The 20,986-nt window shown below is 38.2% G+C and overlaps 1 protein-coding gene across 3 annotated transcripts in view; it reads right to left on the bottom strand.

The window, feature by feature from the left end:
- The window catches only part of dennd5a (DENN/MADD domain containing 5A), a 124,568-nt gene that overhangs the window by 7,883 nt on the left and 95,699 nt on the right, over positions 1 to 20,986 (bottom strand). For all 3 annotated transcript variants that reach the window (XM_052028918.1, XM_052028916.1, XM_052028917.1), the window contains 8 exons: positions 20,631 to 20,759; positions 9,066 to 9,187; positions 6,738 to 6,883; positions 6,332 to 6,450; positions 3,763 to 3,944; positions 2,334 to 2,416; positions 1,683 to 1,806; positions 1,077 to 1,245 (listed from right to left, as the gene is read on the bottom strand). In XM_052028918.1, the coding sequence (XP_051884878.1) occupies positions 1,077 to 1,245; positions 1,683 to 1,806; positions 2,334 to 2,416; positions 3,763 to 3,944; positions 6,332 to 6,450; positions 6,738 to 6,883; positions 9,066 to 9,187; positions 20,631 to 20,759 (1,074 nt within the window). The remainder of the gene's footprint in view (positions 1 to 1,076; positions 1,246 to 1,682; positions 1,807 to 2,333; positions 2,417 to 3,762; positions 3,945 to 6,331; positions 6,451 to 6,737; positions 6,884 to 9,065; positions 9,188 to 20,630; positions 20,760 to 20,986) is intronic.

Raw genomic sequence — 20,986 nt, 5'->3', positions numbered from 1 at the left:
TTAAAAGATCACATCCATGTGACTGAGGTGCACATTTCAGTTTTAATTTCTAAACACATGACATATGTGAAGGTGAAGTGTCTATGGGACAAATACGTGATTAGTATGGCTTGACCATTTAAGATAACAATACATTTTGATTTCTTCCTGAAATATTAAAGGAAATTGAAATGTTTCATAGATTTTTTATTTTCCCTAATGGATAACATCTTCACTTTACCTTGTATAAGCAATAGCAAATTACATGTAAGCAAAATGCACTGAGAAGGAGAAGCAACAGACCAAATCTGCTGTCTGAAGAAAGCAGCCAAAACCAGAAATTGCAAGCACTTTATCAGCATCTCCTCTCTTTTGCAATGAAGTCTAAAAAGTTTCTCTTTCTCCCCTTTTCATAAGAGCATCTAAAGTGCAATGTGGTTCTCAGTGTCTTTAATTTTGCTATTTTGGATTTGTCTGTGGTCATCATGAGCAAGCTCATTCACACTAAAACACCTTTTCAAAACATCTGATCGAATATAATAGGCCATGTAGGAGCCCTGTATGCCACATAAAGCAAACATACATGAATTTTGTGTAAGTAGCTGTGATCTCATTGATTTGTTAGCATCAACTTCAATAACCTTACACTTTGTAAAACCGTTGTCCACCTCTCCCCTTCTGTCCTGGTCTGTGAGAGTACTTTTGTAGGGCTTGGCTCCAAACCTGTCCAATTACAGCCTGCGCATCTTCAGCAGACTCCTTTCCTGTTTCACAATACTGCCCAAAGGATCTACCCTCAGTTCCCTTATCTAATTCATCTAAATCCTTTCCCTTGTCAGCATAATAAAATTTGTGGCATCAGCTTTCACATTTATCTAATGCCTCAATGATGTCAGGTGACTGGTCTGACATGTAGCCTTGGAGGTGTTTGAGATCTACTGTCTTTGATCCTAATTCCTGAGATCTTTGGCTGTTCATTTTCTCAAAACAGAAATATAATTTAACCAGTTTTAGAAAGTATAAAGAAAGAACTCTAATCAACACTGCAGAATTGATTTGTTTTTTTCTATAAAGAAAAGTAGAAATAAATTTATTACCTTGCCCCCAGACACACCAGTAGCTGAAACTTCCCATCCTTTCCAATATTCCGAGGAGCAGTATTAATAGCAGCAACAAACTTGCAAAATTTCTTAGCCCTGGTTTGCCAGTTCTCTTCTTGGGTATGTTCAGTATGTTCCAAACTCTCAAAGTATACAGATGCTTTTTCTGTAAGAAATTTTTAAAAAACTTGTATAACTTTGGCCAGCTGACACTGATAAGCAAATAAGTCACCTCTTCAACCTAACATAACGTTTCACGTTATTTTGGATCATTTTAAATCATCTTTCCAAGTCTACTTTTTCGATACTTTAAAACAACTCTATTTTGCACATCCCAACCCTGGCTCACTGGCCAGACATTAGGGTTTTCATCAAATACAATAGCACACTGCATCCAAATCATTAAAAAAAAGTGTACGCACTGGCACTTAATTTCATTCCATGGAAAAAGATCCAATTCACAAAAACACTTGTTCTGAAAAATTTCTGCAAATTTATTCCATGGCAAATTGTTCATAATTTACTTTTATGGTATCATTCCCCTCCTAGGAATAATAGCATGATATGGCAAAAGTGCCACAAGTAATTTTACATCATACATACCCAAAAAATCCCAAATGAAAACACTTTTGAAGAGTCGAGGTGACTTAAATCCATGGTGGAACACCTGTTCTAAAGCTGACACAAGTCCATTTTCCCCACAGAGCAGTAACGTCAGGCTGCCCCGCTAGATTACAATCACAAAAGAAAGCAAATATTTTGATTTTAAGGACAGTATAACTTAGAAAACTTCCATTAAGATTAACAACTGATTGGACTTGGCACATTACAGGAGTAATGTGACAAGTCCATAAACATCTAAGTGAAATTAAAGAACAATCCAACTGAGATTTTTTATACATCACAACCATCAAGTAGAATACATCTTCTGTGATATGGTGGTACTTAGTAACATGCCGCAGAGTTAGATCATGTGATATCAGCGGCCTATCTTTCAATGCCCACCTTCAAGGGAAGATTAGGTCAATAAGATTATTTATCACATATTCACCACCATATGGCGGCCAAATTGAACAAATGCCTCATTTCATTAAAAAAAATGATCACTTTAATTATTTATTTTCAAGCTGCAATAAAAATCCTCTTTACTGAAATTTTCTTAAAAGTGAATTCTTGTGCATTTGGATAATATGAAACTTCCATTATTTTGAAAGCATTGTTTTTCTGTTGAATACTTAAATAGCAGTTTCTCACCTCCTTCTCAGGCTTGTGAAAGTGTTTGACGATCCCATTGATGGCTTCTCCTACAGATTCTTGTATCTGGCCTGTGTTTAGCTCTATAACAATAAAGGAGCCTCTTCAGAGGTGGTCTGCTTATTGTTTGTTGAATTTTCAAATATGATTGATTACAGAGACTGTTAAGGTAATCTACTAATAAAGAGAAATAAAATAATAATCACAGTGGCACAGCTAGTAGAACTGCTGCCTCACAGCACCAGGGACTTGGGTTAAATCCGGACTTGTGGAGTTTGCATGGTCTCCCTGCGACTGCATGGGTTTCCTCCTATGGATACTCTGCTGTCCTCCCACATTCCAAAGTCATGCTGGTTGGTAGGTTAATTGGCCGCTGTAAATTGTCCCTAGTGTGGAGGTGAGTAGTAGGATCTGGGGGGAATTGATAAGAACGTGTGGAGAATAAAATGGGATTAGCGTAGGATTAGTGCATATGGGTGGTTGACGGTCATGGCTGATTTGGTGGGCTAAAGGACCCATTTCTGTGCTCTCTCTCTCTCTATGACTCTGAGAATGTTAAGCTGTACCAGTTTACATCCCTTCAAACATGGCCATTTATCAAATATACTTCTCAATGTTCCAATTCGAAACAACGTTTTCTTGTCAAAAGGATAGACAGCAGATCCTTTTAGTCTCTGTCACAGATGCCACTGGCAGATGTAGGAGACTGACTAGCAACTGAGTGGCACAGTCCTTAGTGCTGCTGCCTTACAGCTCCAGAGACCCAGACTCAGTTCTGGCCTTGGGTAGTGTCTGTGTGCAGATGACAATTCTCCCCTTCTTTGTGTGAGTTTCCCCTGGGTGCTCCAGTTTCCTCCCACATGCCAAAGATGTACTGGTTGGTAGATTAATTCTAAATTGTCCCTTGTGTAGTGGAGGGTGCAAGAATTGCTAAGATGCGAGAGGAGAAATGCAATTAGTGTAGATTGGTCTGTGATGGTTGGTGCAGACAGTGGGCTGAAGGGCCTGTTCCCACACTGTATGACCTACTCTAAACTTATTCACAAAGACCAAAAATATAACACATTTACCAAGAAAGGTGGGCTGACGAAGGAAGAGGAATCTTTGTAACTAAGTTTTTGGCCCACTTTGCTTCTGTTTGCACTCTACCCACTAGTGAATTGATGCTTTGTACACCTTGTCATTTCCCCATCATTATACCATAATTTTAAAATCAATTATCTGTCACAGAGGAACTTGGTGACTCCCGCCTAATCCAATGTTGGACACTGTATGGAATCCACAACAAGCAGTTTTTTTATCTTAAAATAGTCCCATCAAGAGAAGAATTTTGCGGCTAAGGAACATATCCAGTTGAGGAATAAGAATTACTCTTCCTTTCACAGTGCTTAAATTCCAAAATCTTTTTAGAGATATCAACATCACTTACTTGGTCTGTTGGTGGGAGTTATATTGACAAACCTCCTGATCATACTCGGAGATTGCTGCATCGGAGGAGTTCGACAGTGACGCTCATCATTTTCTTGAGTGGCTGTAGCAAGTTCACCAACAAGGATCCTTTCCAGACTCCCATCATCTACACCCTTTCCTAGCCACCTGCCACATGGAAATCTGGCAACAGAATAAACATAGCTGACTGCATAACATTGTGGAACTGACAAATAAATGCATACAAATTATTCTTTTACTTTCTTTTGTTTCTCTCCTAGTAACTATACCTATTAAAATCACTCAGCTCCAAGGAGGATAGTGGCTCATGGATGACTAAAATGATGACTCTTCTTCATGGTCAATGCACAGGACAGCAAAGAAAATTGCTGAGGGAGTATTAAAATAGAGCATCATCCAACCTGATGTCTGCGCATGTACTCCTAACAAGTGTGACAGTAGTTATCAAATACATGAATTCTCCTAAACAATGGTTTTACCTTCTGAATTACTAAGTGACAAAGGACATAGTCAACTTTAGCAAGTAATTTTGCATTGAGAACACCAATATTTTATTGTGTTATGTGTCATAAGCAATCACAGTTCTTGTGTCCCACAAAACAATAAATTGGGACTAATATCAGTCACTATGCTCATTTCATGCAGTCCTGCTTTTCAATTTCTTGAACCAATTATTGAATGGATGCTGCCATTGACAATTGCTGGTATAAACCTGAACATAACAAAAGTTAAACTGATTAACCCAAGACCAAAAATGTGGACTGATGAAGGAAGAAGAATCTTTATGGATTTGACAGCTCTAGCTGTCAATTTTTAGCTCACTTTGCTTCTGTTTTCTCTTTCTAGTCAGTGATGTTCGTTATTACTTTGTAACATCTAGTCATTTTCCAATAATCGTACCATGTTTTTAAAAACAGTTATCCATCAAAGAAGAACTTAGCACAAATATAACAAACAAATTTAAGAGGGAAGTTAATTTGTAAACGAACTCACTTTTAAACTTCAGGAAAGTGAAGATCAGGTTAATAACCTTCATTGTTTTCAGGTATCTCTGGAACTTGTTTGTAGGCACTCAGTTACAAAGCAAGTTGCCATATTTAGTGGCAAAAATTAACAGCTTTTATCCAGAGGAAGTATTTTTAAAACAAGATACCTTAAAATGTATTTCTTGGCTTGTAGTTTGCAGCACTGATTATGTGCTATCATTATTGCCATGTAACAGATTTTAAAAAGAATTGCTTTTGCTCATGATCAAAAGGTTCTCATCAATTCTTCTGGAAAAATATAGCCCATTATGTCAATAAACACCAGTAAATGCATGACGACACATTTCTAAACAAACAAAAATTCTTCCCATAATCTTCACAAGCAAATGATATACCTGATCTAGTAAATCCATCAGAGATGGCAAAAAGTACTATGAAAGATGCAATGGAACTTGTACTATTGTGAGTGCTGGCATTATTGCTCCAAAAGACAGTTCGGCATATCAGAAATAAAAATTGAAAATGATGGAAATACTCAGCAGGTCAGACAGTATCCTGTAGAAAGAGAAACAGTTAAATGTTTCAGGTCTGGGACCCTTCATCAGAACTGGGAAAAGGAGATAACAATTTTGTTTTATGCAGCAGAGAAGATTTGATAGGAATGGGTATAACAAAAGGAATCTCTCTGATAGGGTGAGATCAGAAGACTTTAACGTGGCAGTTAACTAGCAGTTAAAACCAGATTAAGCTTCTTTGCATGTGTAATCTGTTGCGTTATGGGACATGATAAAACACCAAAAAAACAGAAAAACTGAACCAAAACAATGAATGGCAGAGATGGCTAGTTCCAGTACAGACAAAGAAATGGTGAGCTACCCAAAGTTGGAGAATTTGATATCAAGTTCTGAAGGCTGCAACGTACCTAGAAGATGAGATGTTGTTCCTCAAGTTTGTGTTGTAGCAATGCAGTAAACCAGAGTGAGAAAGGTCGGAGTCGGAGTGGAAATGGAGAATTAAAGTGGCAGGTAACCAGAAGATCACGGTCACTCCTGTGGACTGAATGCAGGTGTTCTGCAAAACAACCACCCAGTTTGCATTTGGTTTCCCTAATATAGAGGTGACCACATTGTGAACACCAAATGCAGTACACTGGATTGGAAGAAGTGCAAGTGAGTCACTGTTTCATCCGGAAAGACTGTTTGGTTCTCTGGATAGTAGGAAGGGAAGGGTTAAAAGGACAGTGTTACATATCCTGTTGTTGCATGTCGTAAGACCAGGAGTGGTAGCTGAACAGCAGAGCAGCGAGTTGCAAAGGGAATGATCCTTTCAAAATGCTGAAAGGGGAGAGGAATACGAGTCTGGTGGTGGAATCATACAATATTCAACAAATCGGAGTGTAGCAACATTCTGGAGCTTTGTTCAATTTGGACAGAATCCATATCCTGGGCTTATGGAAGGAAAAGACATGGATCACCCGAATAATCATGTTTACTTCTTGCTGGTGCAGTTTTAATCTTAACTAAAACTCTAAAGACAATTTTCTTTCAATTTAAAAATACTTACTTGTATGCATGACCCGTTATTTCATTCCGAACCACAACACAGTCCACAAGCCATTTGGCATACAATCCCGAGTTATCATGGCCAATGAGCACTGTGGTAAGTTTTCCCAAGTTCTGACACTACGTGGAGAAGAAGTAGAAGAATATCAGATGACATTTATTGTGGGAAAATTAGTGTGGGAAAATATACGCCCTGCATTTACCCAGTCAAGTTTTATAAGAAAAGAGAATATAGGCCAAATCTACTCAATCTCTCCTCATACAGCAAACCTGCTGAGCTGCACTCTATGTTTTTTGTTCCCCCAGAACGTGAAAATTTAAGTTAAATTGTGCTACAGCTTTGCAATGACAAACAGTTTTAGAGAAGAAGCCAAAACAACATACAATTAGCTACATTGTGTACTCACCTCAAATGTCATTTCAAGGATACTTTTGGGTATTTGCAAGATACCCGTCTCTCCCAACTCTCCTGATATACAGATCCAGGGATTTGCTGTAAACATGGAGCCGCCTAACTTCTTACTGGGAATGACCAACACATGGTATGGAATCACTGTCAATATGAAATACACAAGTTACATAAAACAAACTGCATACAGTATCCTTAAATTGCATAAAGTGAAATGTTTTTCTGCTTTTGCCTGGACAATGGCCCAAGATTTGCAGCCACTATAATAACAAGTTTAAAGACACTTAACAGGTATTAATTTGGATATCTCCCAGCAACTTGTAACAAGGAAGGTTCCCTTGAACTACAAACTGAACATCTTGCTGGACAATTTACTATCTTTTAATGCACAACTCCATAAAGTAGCAGCTTGCCTTCAGAATCCCAAAGGCTTTCAACATGTGTATTACCTGCCAATTAAAATGGCTGTAAGAAATTAGGGCTGACATTTACACCTATTTAATAAGGAGATTTACAATCCTGCAGAAAAAACCTTCTTTGGCACAAAAAGGAGTAGTTTAAATTGCAGTTGCATTCCTAAAGATAGCAAGCAGTTTTTTTAAAAGAGGTTTGTGATTTCCTTCCTTTGCTGTTTTCCAGTTATTATTATCCTTATTTTGCTCGGTTTCTTCCTGCAATAAGTTAACGATCTGACATTAATTCTCTCATCCTCGTCCATCATCCACATTGACTGAGGAGAGGAAATTCTTCTCTCATCATTTTGGAACTTCAAGGCAAAAAGTGTTCAAGCTCAACAATAAGGGGAAAACCTTATCAAATGGTGTTAAAATGCTCCAGTCCAGCAAATCAAAAGTGGCATTAAAAACAATCAAACTCGTGGACTTTTGAGGCCCTTTCATAATCTCAGTGGAGTTTTCTGCCCTCAACTCTACTTTTAATTTTGGTATTTCAAAGCAAAATATTTTTTTAAAAAATCAACATTCAACACATCTTAAACAGATGGAAAACAGTTTTACTACATGATTATCACAAAGGAAGGTGGAAGGAATTCTGCCTAAAAATTATTCATTGCTTCACCATTCCATGTCATTTGTAATTGAAAAGTCTGTGGTTTAGAAGAACATTAAAAAAAATAGTATATTTCCATCATATGTATTTAGTTTAAGAGTTTATTTAGTTCTATACAATTCACAGATGAATAAGGGCTTAAGTTTTGTTATTAATCTGGTCAGTCTTGGCTGGACCTCAGTCGCTTAAAAAATCTACCTCAGGAATTAGAGCACAGTATTAATTAGCATATCAGACAGTAAATTGACTGTAGACTATCAATCAGGTTGCACAGAACCGTGTATTACAATGTGCTTCACTGAAAGCACTTTGCAGTGCAGCTTCAAGTCAAGTATGTCAGAAAGGTCTCAAGGTTTATAAATAAATGCATTCCAGTTACACAATCATCTGCTCTTACATTCTGTGGATTCATCAAAAAATGTGACCAAAAACAAAAACCTAACATTGTTAATAAATCAATTTAAGAGTAGCATTTATCATTAAATTGGGCCTGAAACTTTGTCAACAGAAAAATATGGCTAAATAAGAACATTCTAAATACCTCACCTTAGTAAAAAGGTATTAAATTTACATGTTCTGCTGTTGGATGGTAGCGATTATTGGAAACTTTTTTTTAAGCAAACTGCTGGTAGTCTCCTGCAAGAAACTTTTTCTGACATCATTCACACTTGTGAGATGGTGAGAAGGTGTGGACTGGTGCTAAAGGTGGGAAACCTCTTCGTGAACTCCAGGTGGTCTGAATTCTGAGTAAACCTGATGATGATTTCTTTTGTTTTAAATTTTAATGTAATTTTTCACCAATACATCACTTTTTATTAAAATGGTGCAGATCATATATGAACTGCAATGAATTTAAAACCACTGAACCTATACATATGTTATGTAGCCACAAAAGGTATGAATCATAATGCATGTGTTTTTCCAGAAATATCACTTGCATATAGCAAAACAGTGGAAAAACTCTTAAGTTGCAATTACAGGTCCTCTCCAGGTTACAGCCGGTTTCCATTCCTGTGAACTGTTCGTGACTCGGACAGTTCCCAAGTCAGAAGTGTAGCCATAAACTTAAGTTCCCAGGTGGCAGAAGATTCCTGCAGTCCTGCGGCAGCCAGCAAGTCCATCCCACCAGTCTCCCAAACGCTCATACGTACAGGCTGCACACAAGTCAGGCATTCGCAACGTGGGCAAGACCTGTACTGTTAAATCTTCGAGCATCCAATCAACGGCTCATCATTTTAGCATCTCAACATTCACTTACTGATTGTTGTAAAGGCATTAGTAAAGCAGAAGTAATCCACTGCGTTGAATGAAAGGAGGTGGTACAGGAATTGTTCTTTCTCATCATCGCAGCGAAGGAAGGCATAACGTTTATAAAGTTTTCTAAAATTAAAAGAAAAGTTATATTCAATAAGAATATCTTTATTTAAGGAAATAACTGAGAAGGATAATTTAAAAGTTTGTCAAAATGTTACCAATGTTTCTAGATGCTCCAAACCCAACAAAATGCACTTTGCATCTTTCCTATTGAAGATCATATATGCAATTAAATGCTATGACAGTGTACAAGGAGAAATATACTCAACAAGGTGATTAACTGTTTAAAGGCAGGCAGTACTCAATATTCACAGCAAAATAACCTTCAAATGGATTGATGCATCAAAGATAAATCACCAAGCTTAAATGTGACATTTTTTTATAACGGTGAGTTAAAAGAAAATACAGGAAGTGTGAGCATATGAAAGAAAAAGCTCTGTTAATGCTTCTTCCATAAAATGTTGAATCAGACAGGTGTCTGGAGAAATCCAACTTACAAAAACATCTCTTTTTTTTACCCATGAAGCTATGAAATTAAAGAAATACATTATTTTATTTGGAAATAAAAATGTAAACTTGGGTCACAGACTCAAAACTTAGACAGTTTCTCTTTCTACAGATGCTGTTTGACCTGATGGGTTTTTCCAGCATTTTCCGTTTGTGTTTCAGACTTCCAGCAACTGCATTATTTTTTAAATTTAATTTTATTTGTTCACATGCCAATCCAATGCCCTATTCAAAAAGGAAGAAAAGGTACAGCAGTTAACTGTAGGCAAATTAGCCTAACTTATTACTAGAATCAATTATTAAGGAAGAAATCTTAGCAATTTGGAAAATTATAATCTAATTAGCAGAGTCAACGTGGCTACATGAAGGGAAAAATCATGTCTGAGAAATTTGAGTGTTTTGAGGAAATCTCAAATCAGAATGGAAGGGCAGGAACCAACAAATGTATTGTATTTTGACATCCAGAATGTGTTTGAAAAGATGTCTCACATCAGGTTAAGTCACAAGGTGTGTTGGAGGGAACATACCGACTTGGGCAGAGGATTAGCAAACAGGCAGGAAGCATCAAGAAGGGATAAAGCCATCATTTTCAGGTTGTCAACTATGTCCTATGGGATACCACAGATCAATGCAGGAACTGCAATGGTTTACAATATATATTAATGACTTGGAGAAAGCAAATGAATGTACGGTAGCCAAATTTGTTGAAGACACAAAAACAGGTGGGAAGGCGAGTAGCACGGAAGTTACAAACAGTTTATGGAGAGGTATTTACAGGTTGCGTGATTGGGTGAAAGTTGGCAAATGGAGTATAATATGGGAAATGTGAAATTTTTCATTTTGGTAGGAAGAACAAAAGAACAGCTTTAATTGAATGGAAAAAAAAGACTACAGAAAGCTCTAGCACACAATGATTTGGAGGTCCTTGCACACAAAAACTCTCCTTGCTGCACTAGTGTACTGGTTATGGAATGTTGACATTTATTTCACAGGGGATGGAATATAAATGCAGGGAAGTCTTATCACACTGGTGGGACCATATCCAGAGTATTGTGAATAGTTTTGGTCCCTCCATCCTCCCTATTATTTATTTGGAGGCAGTTCACAGAAGGTTCACTACCCTGATCCTGGATCTGGAAAGGTTAAACTGATTGGGATTCTATTCCTTAGAGTTTATTAGAATGAAAGTTGATCTCATTGAAACACACAAGATCCTTTGGGGCAGGTGGAAGTGTTACGAGCCAGGTTGCTACTTGGCGAGTGTCCCTTTAAGGCACCTGCACGGTAGTGTAGTAGTGTGTGGGTGGCTTTATCTGACTACTACAAGTGAAAAGAAGACTATAACTGGCAATTGTACAGACAGACAGAGAGAGAGCGAGTTGGTAGCACTGACGGCCAGTCTCTGGATCTACGAGTGAATCACAATCGTTGTGGTTGTCGCCATACAATGCATGTATGGATTTTTGGAACAATAAGTGGAGTCCACTTTGTCGTTAACCTGTACCAGGAATCAGGCATATCTGTGGGTGGCCATGTATTGATCACAGTGGATATCCCTGACTAACAGTAACAGAGTTCTTGGGCGATTGAGATGTCACATTGTTCCATCGTGGAACTTGTGGATTTCGTAAACTCCTTCTCTCTATTTTCCCTACATGCTACTCTACATTCTAACGTGGTTTTCAGGAGCCTTTGCTCATCGTTCTACTTCATGACTTGCTGAACTGAACTGGTTTGCCATCATAAAACTTTGAGAACTGTTCCTAGACTTGGGGGTTTGGGAACTTGCCACACACACTTCGGATTTATTTTAGGGTCAATGTCTGATATCTAATGTTTTTATTTCTCATAATATTACAAGTAGTTATTAATAAATAGATTCTAACACTTAAACATGGTTCATTGTGTTTCTATTGTTGCTGGTATGTAAACACTGTACAGGGTTAATGCTGAGAGTAATGTTTCCTCTCGTGGAAGAGTCCAGAAACAGATGATGAGGGAAGAAGAATTTCTCTGAGCTTGAGGTCTTTGGAACTCCCTGCCACAGTAAGCTTTGGGGGCAGAATTCTTGTCTATGGTTAAAGCTGAGATGGAGAGATCTTGAACCGGTAAGGGAATCAAGAGTTATAAGGAAAGACCAAGAAAATGATGTATGAAGTGTCCTTTTGAATGGCAGAGCAAACTTGAGGGGCTAAATGGCTTACTCCTACCTCTTATAGCCTTATATGGTAGGTGATGTGGGTAAAGTCACATTCAATCTCCATCTTAATTTACTCTGAGGACATAGAAATGGGACTTCCCTGTACTCCTGCAAACCTTATGTTGATAGTGCCCTTATAATGATCAGGTATGAGGTACCAAATTTATACCTAGTGATCGTCTATCACAGAACATAACCTGGATTGAACAGCTTAAAATAAAGAGACATATTGAAAATAACTAAAATTCCTTTAGCATCATAACCATGTATGGTTAAAAAAAGGTTCCATGAATCTGTAGATGTTTTAGTATATATTGCAATTATCAAAATGACACAACCATGCAATTGTTATATACTTATTTTGAGTACAAAAGAAGTTAATTTTGTCTACACAGCTGTCACAATAGTGGCAGATATTGGTGTATAAAATGCTACATTAAGGAACAAATATCTGGGCAGTAGGCAAAATTCATCTTTAAATCAAAAGAAACAAAAATTGAAACTGTTTTATCTTGCCGATGCATAAATTGCAACTAAGTAAAATCCAAATAGCAACAAACATTCACTGACCAAATTTGCTTACAAAAAATAATTGATTGGAAGTAGCTCAAAGTGGCTGTTTGCATTTGTATATTCCTCTGTCAAAGTTTTCCAGAGAGGATGAATGAAAGGGCAGAAAAGAAAGAAGAAGGGCAAAGAAAAATGTGGGGATGTGTGTGCCCTTTAATAAAAATATTCAAAGATAACGTTCTTCATCATAGATACTGTCACTTGTACATTCTGCTGCTTGGTAGAACTAAAGACTAAAGGCAGCAACAATGTGACTGAAATTTCAATTTTCATTTCCAACCACAATAATGTTTTATGCACATTCCAAAAGGGTTTTTCTTCCTTGTCCTTTACCACCCAGCCTAACATAACAATGAGCAAGTTAACAATACAGGCATGACCCAGTTCCTTTCAACCTCTGCACACAATGAATAAATAAAATGAAGAAGCTTGAATCATGGATTATTCAAAATGATTGGAGCTAATCGGGCTGTACCCATTATAACATCTAAAGCCAATTCAGGAAACAAAAGGAACCACTATGTACTTAAATGTTTATTTTTAATTTTGAATTATTGTTCAAAACAAAGAACCAGAAAATAAAAAGCTGAAAGAAAAAGATATTCCGATGATTCACAAATGATTATGACAGTAAATCATATCCAGGAGTACTTATACATGAACTGTGGTAATTCATGCAGAGCTCCTATCATATATTAAAGTATCTAATTAATGGTGCTTTGCCAGTTTTTCATAAATTCCAGGCACAAATACTGCTTTCAAAAGCTTTAACTTAAAGACATCGCAAAATGCCAACATCAACATGGTACATGACAACTTAGAAAAATCAAAAATCATTCTGATTGAAGAATAAATCAATTCCATTTCCAGAAGAGATGCAGTATTGTTCAATATTAAACAAATAAAATGTTAAGCAAATGTTCAAATTAATACAGATTACATGGAAAGAACTCTGCAGAGAGTTGAGGACACAGCCCAGCGCATCACGGACACCAGCCTCCCCTCCTTGGATTCCAATTATGCTGGCTGCTTCATCAAGACAACGAGAGGTAAAGACAAAGACCCCACCCACCCAAGACATTCTCTTCTCTCCTCTTCCATTGGGTAGAAGATACAGGAGCCTGAGGGCACGTACCACCAGACTTAAGAACAGCTTCTACCCCACTGTGATAAGACTATTGAACGGTTCCCTTATACAATAAGATGGACTACGTCCTCATGATGTATCATGTTGTGACCTTGCACCTTATTGCACTGCACTTTCTCTGTAGCTGCAACACTTTACTCTGTACTGTTATTGTTTTTACCTGTACTACTTCAATGCACTCTGTACTAACCCAATGTAACTGCACTGTGTAATGAATTCTACAATCGGTTTGTAAGACAAGCTTTTCACTGTACCTCGGTACAAGTGACAATAATAAGCCAATACCAATAAAAGCAAATGTTTAAGATTCTGAACTTGTTTACTTGTAAACTGATGCTGTAAGGTCTTATCATTTTAGATCACTACAAAAGAATGAGCATTAATAAAGCCCAAGTGGAAGCAATTATTGATGACTGAGTAGCTGTCGCTGTAGTCTGGAAGGGCTTAATGTCTAGGCAGAATACTGTGTCACTATTCAGTTTGGACAACAGACTTCACTGCAATCTATTACCACATTTGTTTCTTTACAATTTTTAATCCTATCCCCAATATTTTTTTCTTTTGCACTTGATAAAAAAATGCACTCATGTTTCTATGAATAGCTTGTCTCAGCTGCATCATATGGTTGTGTATTTAAGATTTACCATTTCAATATATTCATAAGTGTTTAGAAAGCACTGCATCATCTTCATTGCTGAATATTTTGAATATGCTTCATTGGAAGCAAAAGATTTGAAAAGGAACAGTTCTGATATCATGGCTCACATTTATTTTTCAAATACTGTCATTATCAAAACAAAAATTCACACATTTATCTGTTTGCATGAATGAACTGCAATATTTGCCTAAGTAACAGTGATTCATTTGCTGTAAAAAACTGACACCTTGAAGACAGAAGATGCTACATAAGGATAAGATTTTCTTCTATTTAACACCTCCTTGAAATCAATTGCCTTGGAAAGTTAATTGTAAAAGTACCACAGTCATCTGGCTACATGATATCGGCAGCTGACGTACTGAATTTCCACCCTCGAGCACAGCAGCATAGAGATACAGAATGCACTGGAGGTCAGAAGTAGCCTTCACGTTCTGCCCCTGGACTAATCATTAAGAACACAGCTTAAAGTCCTGACCTGAGAGGGCAGATGCACTTTGTATTTGGCTCCTCTGTTATGGACTCAGTGAAAGTCCCTTTAAGATAGAGAGTGTGTGTGTATGTGTGTGTGGGGCGTGCTTACGTCAATAGAAGATAAAGGACGTAATGACGTTGTTGAAGAAGAAGAAGAAGAAGAAAGAGAGAGAGAGAAGGGAGAGAGACACCAGCCTGCTTGTTTTCTCTATCGATGGATGAGAAACAATAACTGTGTTTGCCACTGAAATCCATGTATGGAAGTTGGAAGTAATCCGGTGGAGTTCACTTTGTTGCTGACCTGTAGAAGGAAACAGGTATTTGTATGTGGACGACCACGGTTCGGATGCTTTTCGGGGTGAGGAAGTCACTACCGAGTAAACACTGAAGTGTCGTTTGGGTTCCATCGTGGAACATTTGGTTTTCGTATGTACTCTCTCTATGTTTTTCTACATCTACATCTTATCTTCAGACAACGGTGTTTGTTGAAGAAGCCCTTGCTCATGTTTCACCTTATGGCTTGCGGAACTGAACTTTAAGAACCATTCAGGAACTGGGAGTTTTGGACTTTGTCACACACACACACGACGAGTTTAGTTTGGGGTTAACGTTCGAGGTTTAACATTTTTGAATTCTAACATACTAACATTTTAACTTTTATTTTACGTATTATCATAAGTAGTGATTAATAAAATAGTTTTTAACACTAAATCATGCTCAGTGTGTTTCTTTTGTTGCTGGTTCGTGACACCTCAGACTTACACCAGTTATAGCTGGTGCATATAGTGTGAATGGCAATGCCAACCTTTATTGAGGTGGTAAGTTTTATTGCCTCACTTTGTTTTTATTAGTATGGAAGCTTTTAATTAACATTTGTGAATTAAGTAATTTTTTTATACTTATAATTTTATTAATAATTTTAAATGTTTTCCCATTGTTTCTAAATACCTCTGATTGTCACCTTGTGTCTGTGGTAGCGAAAAACAAAATTAAGAGATATGCGTGTTCAGATGTAGGATTTGCACGTGGTGAGGTGACAGTATACAAGTAGCCCCAATGGGTGACCCTAATGCCTGTACTTTTAATTCTCCATCCCTCCCCTACTCAGAGGTCTCCATTTTTGCCCTCCTACACTGTTACAATTGGACTTTATTTAAGCTCAAGTAACAACATATCATCTTCCATCTATGCATTTTGCAGCCCACAAGGCTCGATAGTAAATTAAAAGATTTAAGATAACCGGACTTCCCTTCTCGTGTCAGGATTGGCCAATTCTAATGCAAGACCATCCACCTGTAATGTTAACTCAGTTTATCCCTCCCTACAGATGCTACAGAATCAGGCGAACATTTCCAGCATTTCAGTATTTCCAGCAACTCATGTTCTGCATCTCAGTTCCAGCATATTGCTGATGTTTCTTTTCTTTGTCTTTCCAGCTGCTCTTTTCCATCTCCCTCTCCTTATATCCTTCCAACAGATCAGATATGATCAACTTGATAGCATCAAAAACGATTGCGACACCTGGACAACGCTCATCTCCACCCTATCACAGACAGTCCCTTTGTTCTCTCCAACCCTCCCTCTCTCTGCAAATTGAAACAGAATTGTTTTCTCACTTTTCATGTTTAGATGAAGGATCATTAATTCAAGAGGTTAACTTTGCTTCACACTCCACAGATGCTGTCTGAACTGCTGAACATCTCCAGCATTTTCTGCATCAAATCAGCATTCCAAACTGATAGCTGACACAACTGTACTGTTCTTCTTGCTTCTGGAGGGCAAGAACTACAAATGGATCAACACTATAACAACGTGCAATCATGGTTCACAATTTCATCACCCATAGCCACCAAATAAACACATGCTGCAAAATCAAATTTTCCAGTTTTAAACTGATTAATGAGGGATTTTTTTAAATAAAAAGCAGTGGTGTGTAAAAATTCAACACTGAATTATTTATTTATATTAATATATTCAACCATTAATTTTTATTTCAGCTGTGCAATAGAAACTGTTCAATTTAGTTTACTTGTTGGCTGATTTAATACAGTAATAGGGCAATTTAAAACTTGAATGATATTATTGGCCATTTTCATCTTATGGCAGCTGAGCTATCATCAAACAGCAAAAAGTTGAACTTATTGGTGAGAGGTAAATCTCAAGTAGTGAGAGACAGGTAAATGGAAAGAACCAGGATTGTGTGGCATATAGTTGAAGTGTTTCTTAAGGTTCAATTCTCAATCAGGCTAAGGAATTAAATCAAAAATGTATAGAGACACAAGCCTGTCATCTGTTATGTCATTGACATGGAATGCAATGGAGACTTCCTGTATCTAGAATGGTCATATGTTTGGTGAATGTCTTTCACTGCTTGCACTAAATCAAGGGATGCTAAAGACTCATTCTGCACATTCCTGTGGGTGTTTACTCAACAGAGAAAGCTAGTCATGCAAGAAAGTAAGTAGATGACCAGCCATCAGGATAGCAACGGGATGAAAAGGGCAAGATAGTGCAATGAATTGACAAACAAGTGTTCAGTGTGTGATAATGGCAACATGCCAGAGAAAGCCACCAATAAAGAAAAATCATTGCATTGTTGCCAGGGGAAAACTGAGGTTAAGTTTGCATATAGACTGTAAACAAAATCCATACAAGATCCAGATCTGAAATTTTGTGATGTATTAATTTCGGATGCTTGTGTTATTATTTCAAATGTTGACTGATAAAAATCAGTTTACTTTTAATGTGATCAATATTAATTCTTAACCCTACCATTATTTTGTAGCACCAAATACAAACCAGAGCTATGGGAATGAATTTCCCAGCAGCTTTTTCATCCAATTATGAACGGCAAAAAGTGTCTGTGCTTGCCCAACAGAACAGACTTAGACATGCATGTGTGGTATTTTTCTATTCTGCAGGCCTTCCCCTGGCCAATTCCCACACTTTTGCTAACGTAAACACTGTTTTAACCCACTCCAACTCCTGCAATTTAGGTTTTAATAGCCAAGTTGATATGATTTGCTTTACAATAATATTTTGCAATAGACAGACCAACAATTCCTCCTGTCAAGTGGATTTAAAAGTATTGATGTATTCCGACAAGCAAACCAACTAGATTAATTCAAGAAAACAAGGTTCAACATCACAGAATGCCAGCTTGCTTGGCGAGCTTAGAGAAACACAATCCTAGCACAGTGACATTCTATTAGTAGCTTTCTGGGAATGAAAACCTCTTTTCTTCCCCTTCCTCAAGATTTCTGGTTACTAGTAACCTCCCATTTAAAATTAACAATCAACCTAACAACAATTGCCAGTTATTAAAGAGAGTTGCAAAATTCCACTACCCTGTGTGTAGAAACAATTCTTAACTTCACAGCTGAATGACTTGGCTCTAATCTTTTGATTGTAACCCCCAAACATGGACAGCCCAACCATGGAAAAAGGGGACAGGGAGAAACAATCAGAGCACTTCATCAATCACCCTCCTAAACTTCTAAATTCCAGTCTCCATTTCTTTTATCTCTCATCACAATTTAATCCTTGGAATCCAGGTATCATTCTACACCGAACTACCTCCAAGGCCCATATATCTATCTCAGTATGATCTTCTTAAATCTAACCTTCGTAATCCTCTTTCTTAAGCCCTCATCTCCTGCCTCCTGGACCCCTGCCACCAGATTTCTTGGTCATTAAGACAGACCATCCAGTCTGCTGTCCTGATATTTCCCTCTTCTCCTTTATGCCTCATCCCCATCGCCCCCCATCCTTCATCCTAATTCTAATAGCCCGTCTCCTTGAATACTGACCCTCTCTCAAATCTGCAATCATCACCCCAATGTTCAAAACAAAGATGCTTTCTGTAACATTTTACACTGTCTGTTGAGTTCAGCAGAGTTTCAGGCTTCATATCCATGTCAGGTACAAGGCCACCTACTTCCACTTTCAAAACAAGCTCAATTCCTCCATACTTTAGCTTAGAGGCTCCTGAAACCCTCACTCTTTTTTCTATCACTAAAAGACCATTCCAAATGCCCCTAGAAGGTCATCCAAAACTCTGCTTCACCAGTGTTTGCCAATGTTCTGGCTCCTGGTTGAACACTAGCTTGATTTTCTCATCCTCGTTTACATATCCTTCAATGGGCCTTGCCTCTCCCTAGTGCTTTAATCTCCTCCAGCCTTGCAACCCTCTGAGATATCTTTCCTTCTCTTAGGTCTCTTCAGCATCTTTGAACTTAAATCACTTCACAACTGGAGTGGCCAAGGTCTTAAAGCTCTAGGATTGGCTCTCTAAACCTCTTCACAATTCCGTTTCCTCTTTCAGGACATTTCTTTATATCCACCTCTTTGACCTTGTTTGACCATCAGCTCCAACATTGTCTAAGTAGCTCAATTCCTTGGGGCTGGAATATCTGACCTGCTGATCGACTACTCCTGTTGTAACCGTAGGCATGCAACTTCTTTTCAGTCAGAAGGTGACCAGATGAGTGGAACCTATCATTGATTGCTGAACTGGCAACCTTCTGAGCATCTGTCAGTCCTTCCCCACATAGCCAGAAACTAGGAACTTCCCAGTCTCTGCATCAGTGGGTGACCTCTGCTGCTAGCAGTCCAGGCTCCGCTGAGATTTTCCAGCACTCCTGAACTGCTGAGTGGCACAAGACCTCTGACTGAGTAACTCCCAGGAAAGGAGCAGGATTTCTGGCTCATGCTGGGACTTGGGGAGCGCAGGGACAAGTGCAAAACATACCCTGAACCATGAGGACCACAATCAAACCAAGTATCGTAATATGTGATATATCACAACTACTCAAATTAATTCCAAGCTACCAATATCTTGTATTTGAAGGCTTCTGAAGGGCTTGTTGTAAGAAATCCAAAACAACGTGGCTTTCCTTCTGTTCATGTTTGCGGAGTCATGAGTTGCATTGGAATGTTCTCCCACTTGGAGGTCCGACTGCAATCTGGTCACATTCAGGTATTGATCTTTATAAAAACAACTGATTGCGACCATGGTATGTAATCTGCAATACTGTGTTGGACTTTGAAAGGGCAGCACAACCATTGCTCATAGTTCACCAACCGTTGTTTCAGCATTTCAATCAGTTACGACCAGCTGGCAAACCCATACTTTACATAGAAATCACGGACTGTTGATTAGGAAATTGGGGGTTTGGAAAATGTGCACACATGCAATTGGCCAAGCTTAGCATCAATGAATCTGTATAACAAGGCCAGATTGCCTATCTGTAACATTGCTGGAAGCTTAGCCACTTATAACCATCTGGACATTTCCAGTTTATACTGGATTGAATAAAATCATTACTGGTACACTTCTTACCCTGGCATACAAAATATAACATCACCACCCTCATCCTTCCCAAGTTAGAGAATAGTGGGGTTTAACCAGATTCAAGACAATACATCTTTATTAGTCACGTGTACATCGAAACACACAGTGAAATGCATCTTTTGCCTAGAGTGTTCTGGGGGCAGCCTGCAAGTGTCGCCACGCTTCTGGTGCCAACATAGCATGCCCACAACTTCCTAACCCATACGCCTTTGGAATGTGGGAGGAAACCGGAGCACCCGGAGGAAACCCACGCAGACACAGGGAGAATGTACAAACTCCTCAGCAGCCGGAATTGAACCCATGTCGCTGGCGCTGTAATAGCGTTACGCTAACCACCACACTACCATGCCTGCCCATTTTGTTAACCAGGTCTTCAGCTCAGCTATTAATTCAAGGACTATTTAATTTTTATGCAATTCTCACAATTCCCATTGTGGGATCAAAAATATTAGCTGAGGATTTAGTCAAAGCTATTTTGAGAGATTTTTTTTAATTGAAATTGTAAACTTGGCTGCAAAAAATATTGGAGTTTAAATTCCCCATTACCATTCAAATCTTGTGGATAGATTGTAAACTGCAGTTATAGTACACTGTATTACTTACTTTGTTAACTCATGGTCTGAAAGCAGCTGCTTGAGATGTCTGGACAGCAGTTTCTTCTCCATAGAAAGTCTCACCCAAGCTCGGGCTTTGCCCACATCAGTTTTGATCTCACCAATATTCTGTATATGCCTGTAATAGAAACAAGTTCAGACAATAAGGTAACCCATTCCATCCCAATTTGACACAATGGCCCAATTTTGTGATCTCTAGGTGTTCTGGCAGGAACTCTTATTGTAGATTCTACAAAAGAGAGCAATTTCTGGGGAGAGGGGCTGCTGATAAATAAAAACAACTCCTGCAATGTACAAAAAAAACATGGCAACTTAAAAAAAAATACGGCAACTTTAAAAAAGTTG

The sequence above is a fragment of the Pristis pectinata genome, chromosome 14, assembly GCF_009764475.1.
Source record: "Pristis pectinata isolate sPriPec2 chromosome 14, sPriPec2.1.pri, whole genome shotgun sequence".
NCBI classification, from domain to species: Eukaryota; Metazoa; Chordata; class Chondrichthyes; order Rhinopristiformes; family Pristidae; genus Pristis; species Pristis pectinata.
The sequence above is the reverse complement of the archived record's forward strand: the minus strand, read 5'-3'. Positions and strand labels throughout refer to the sequence as shown.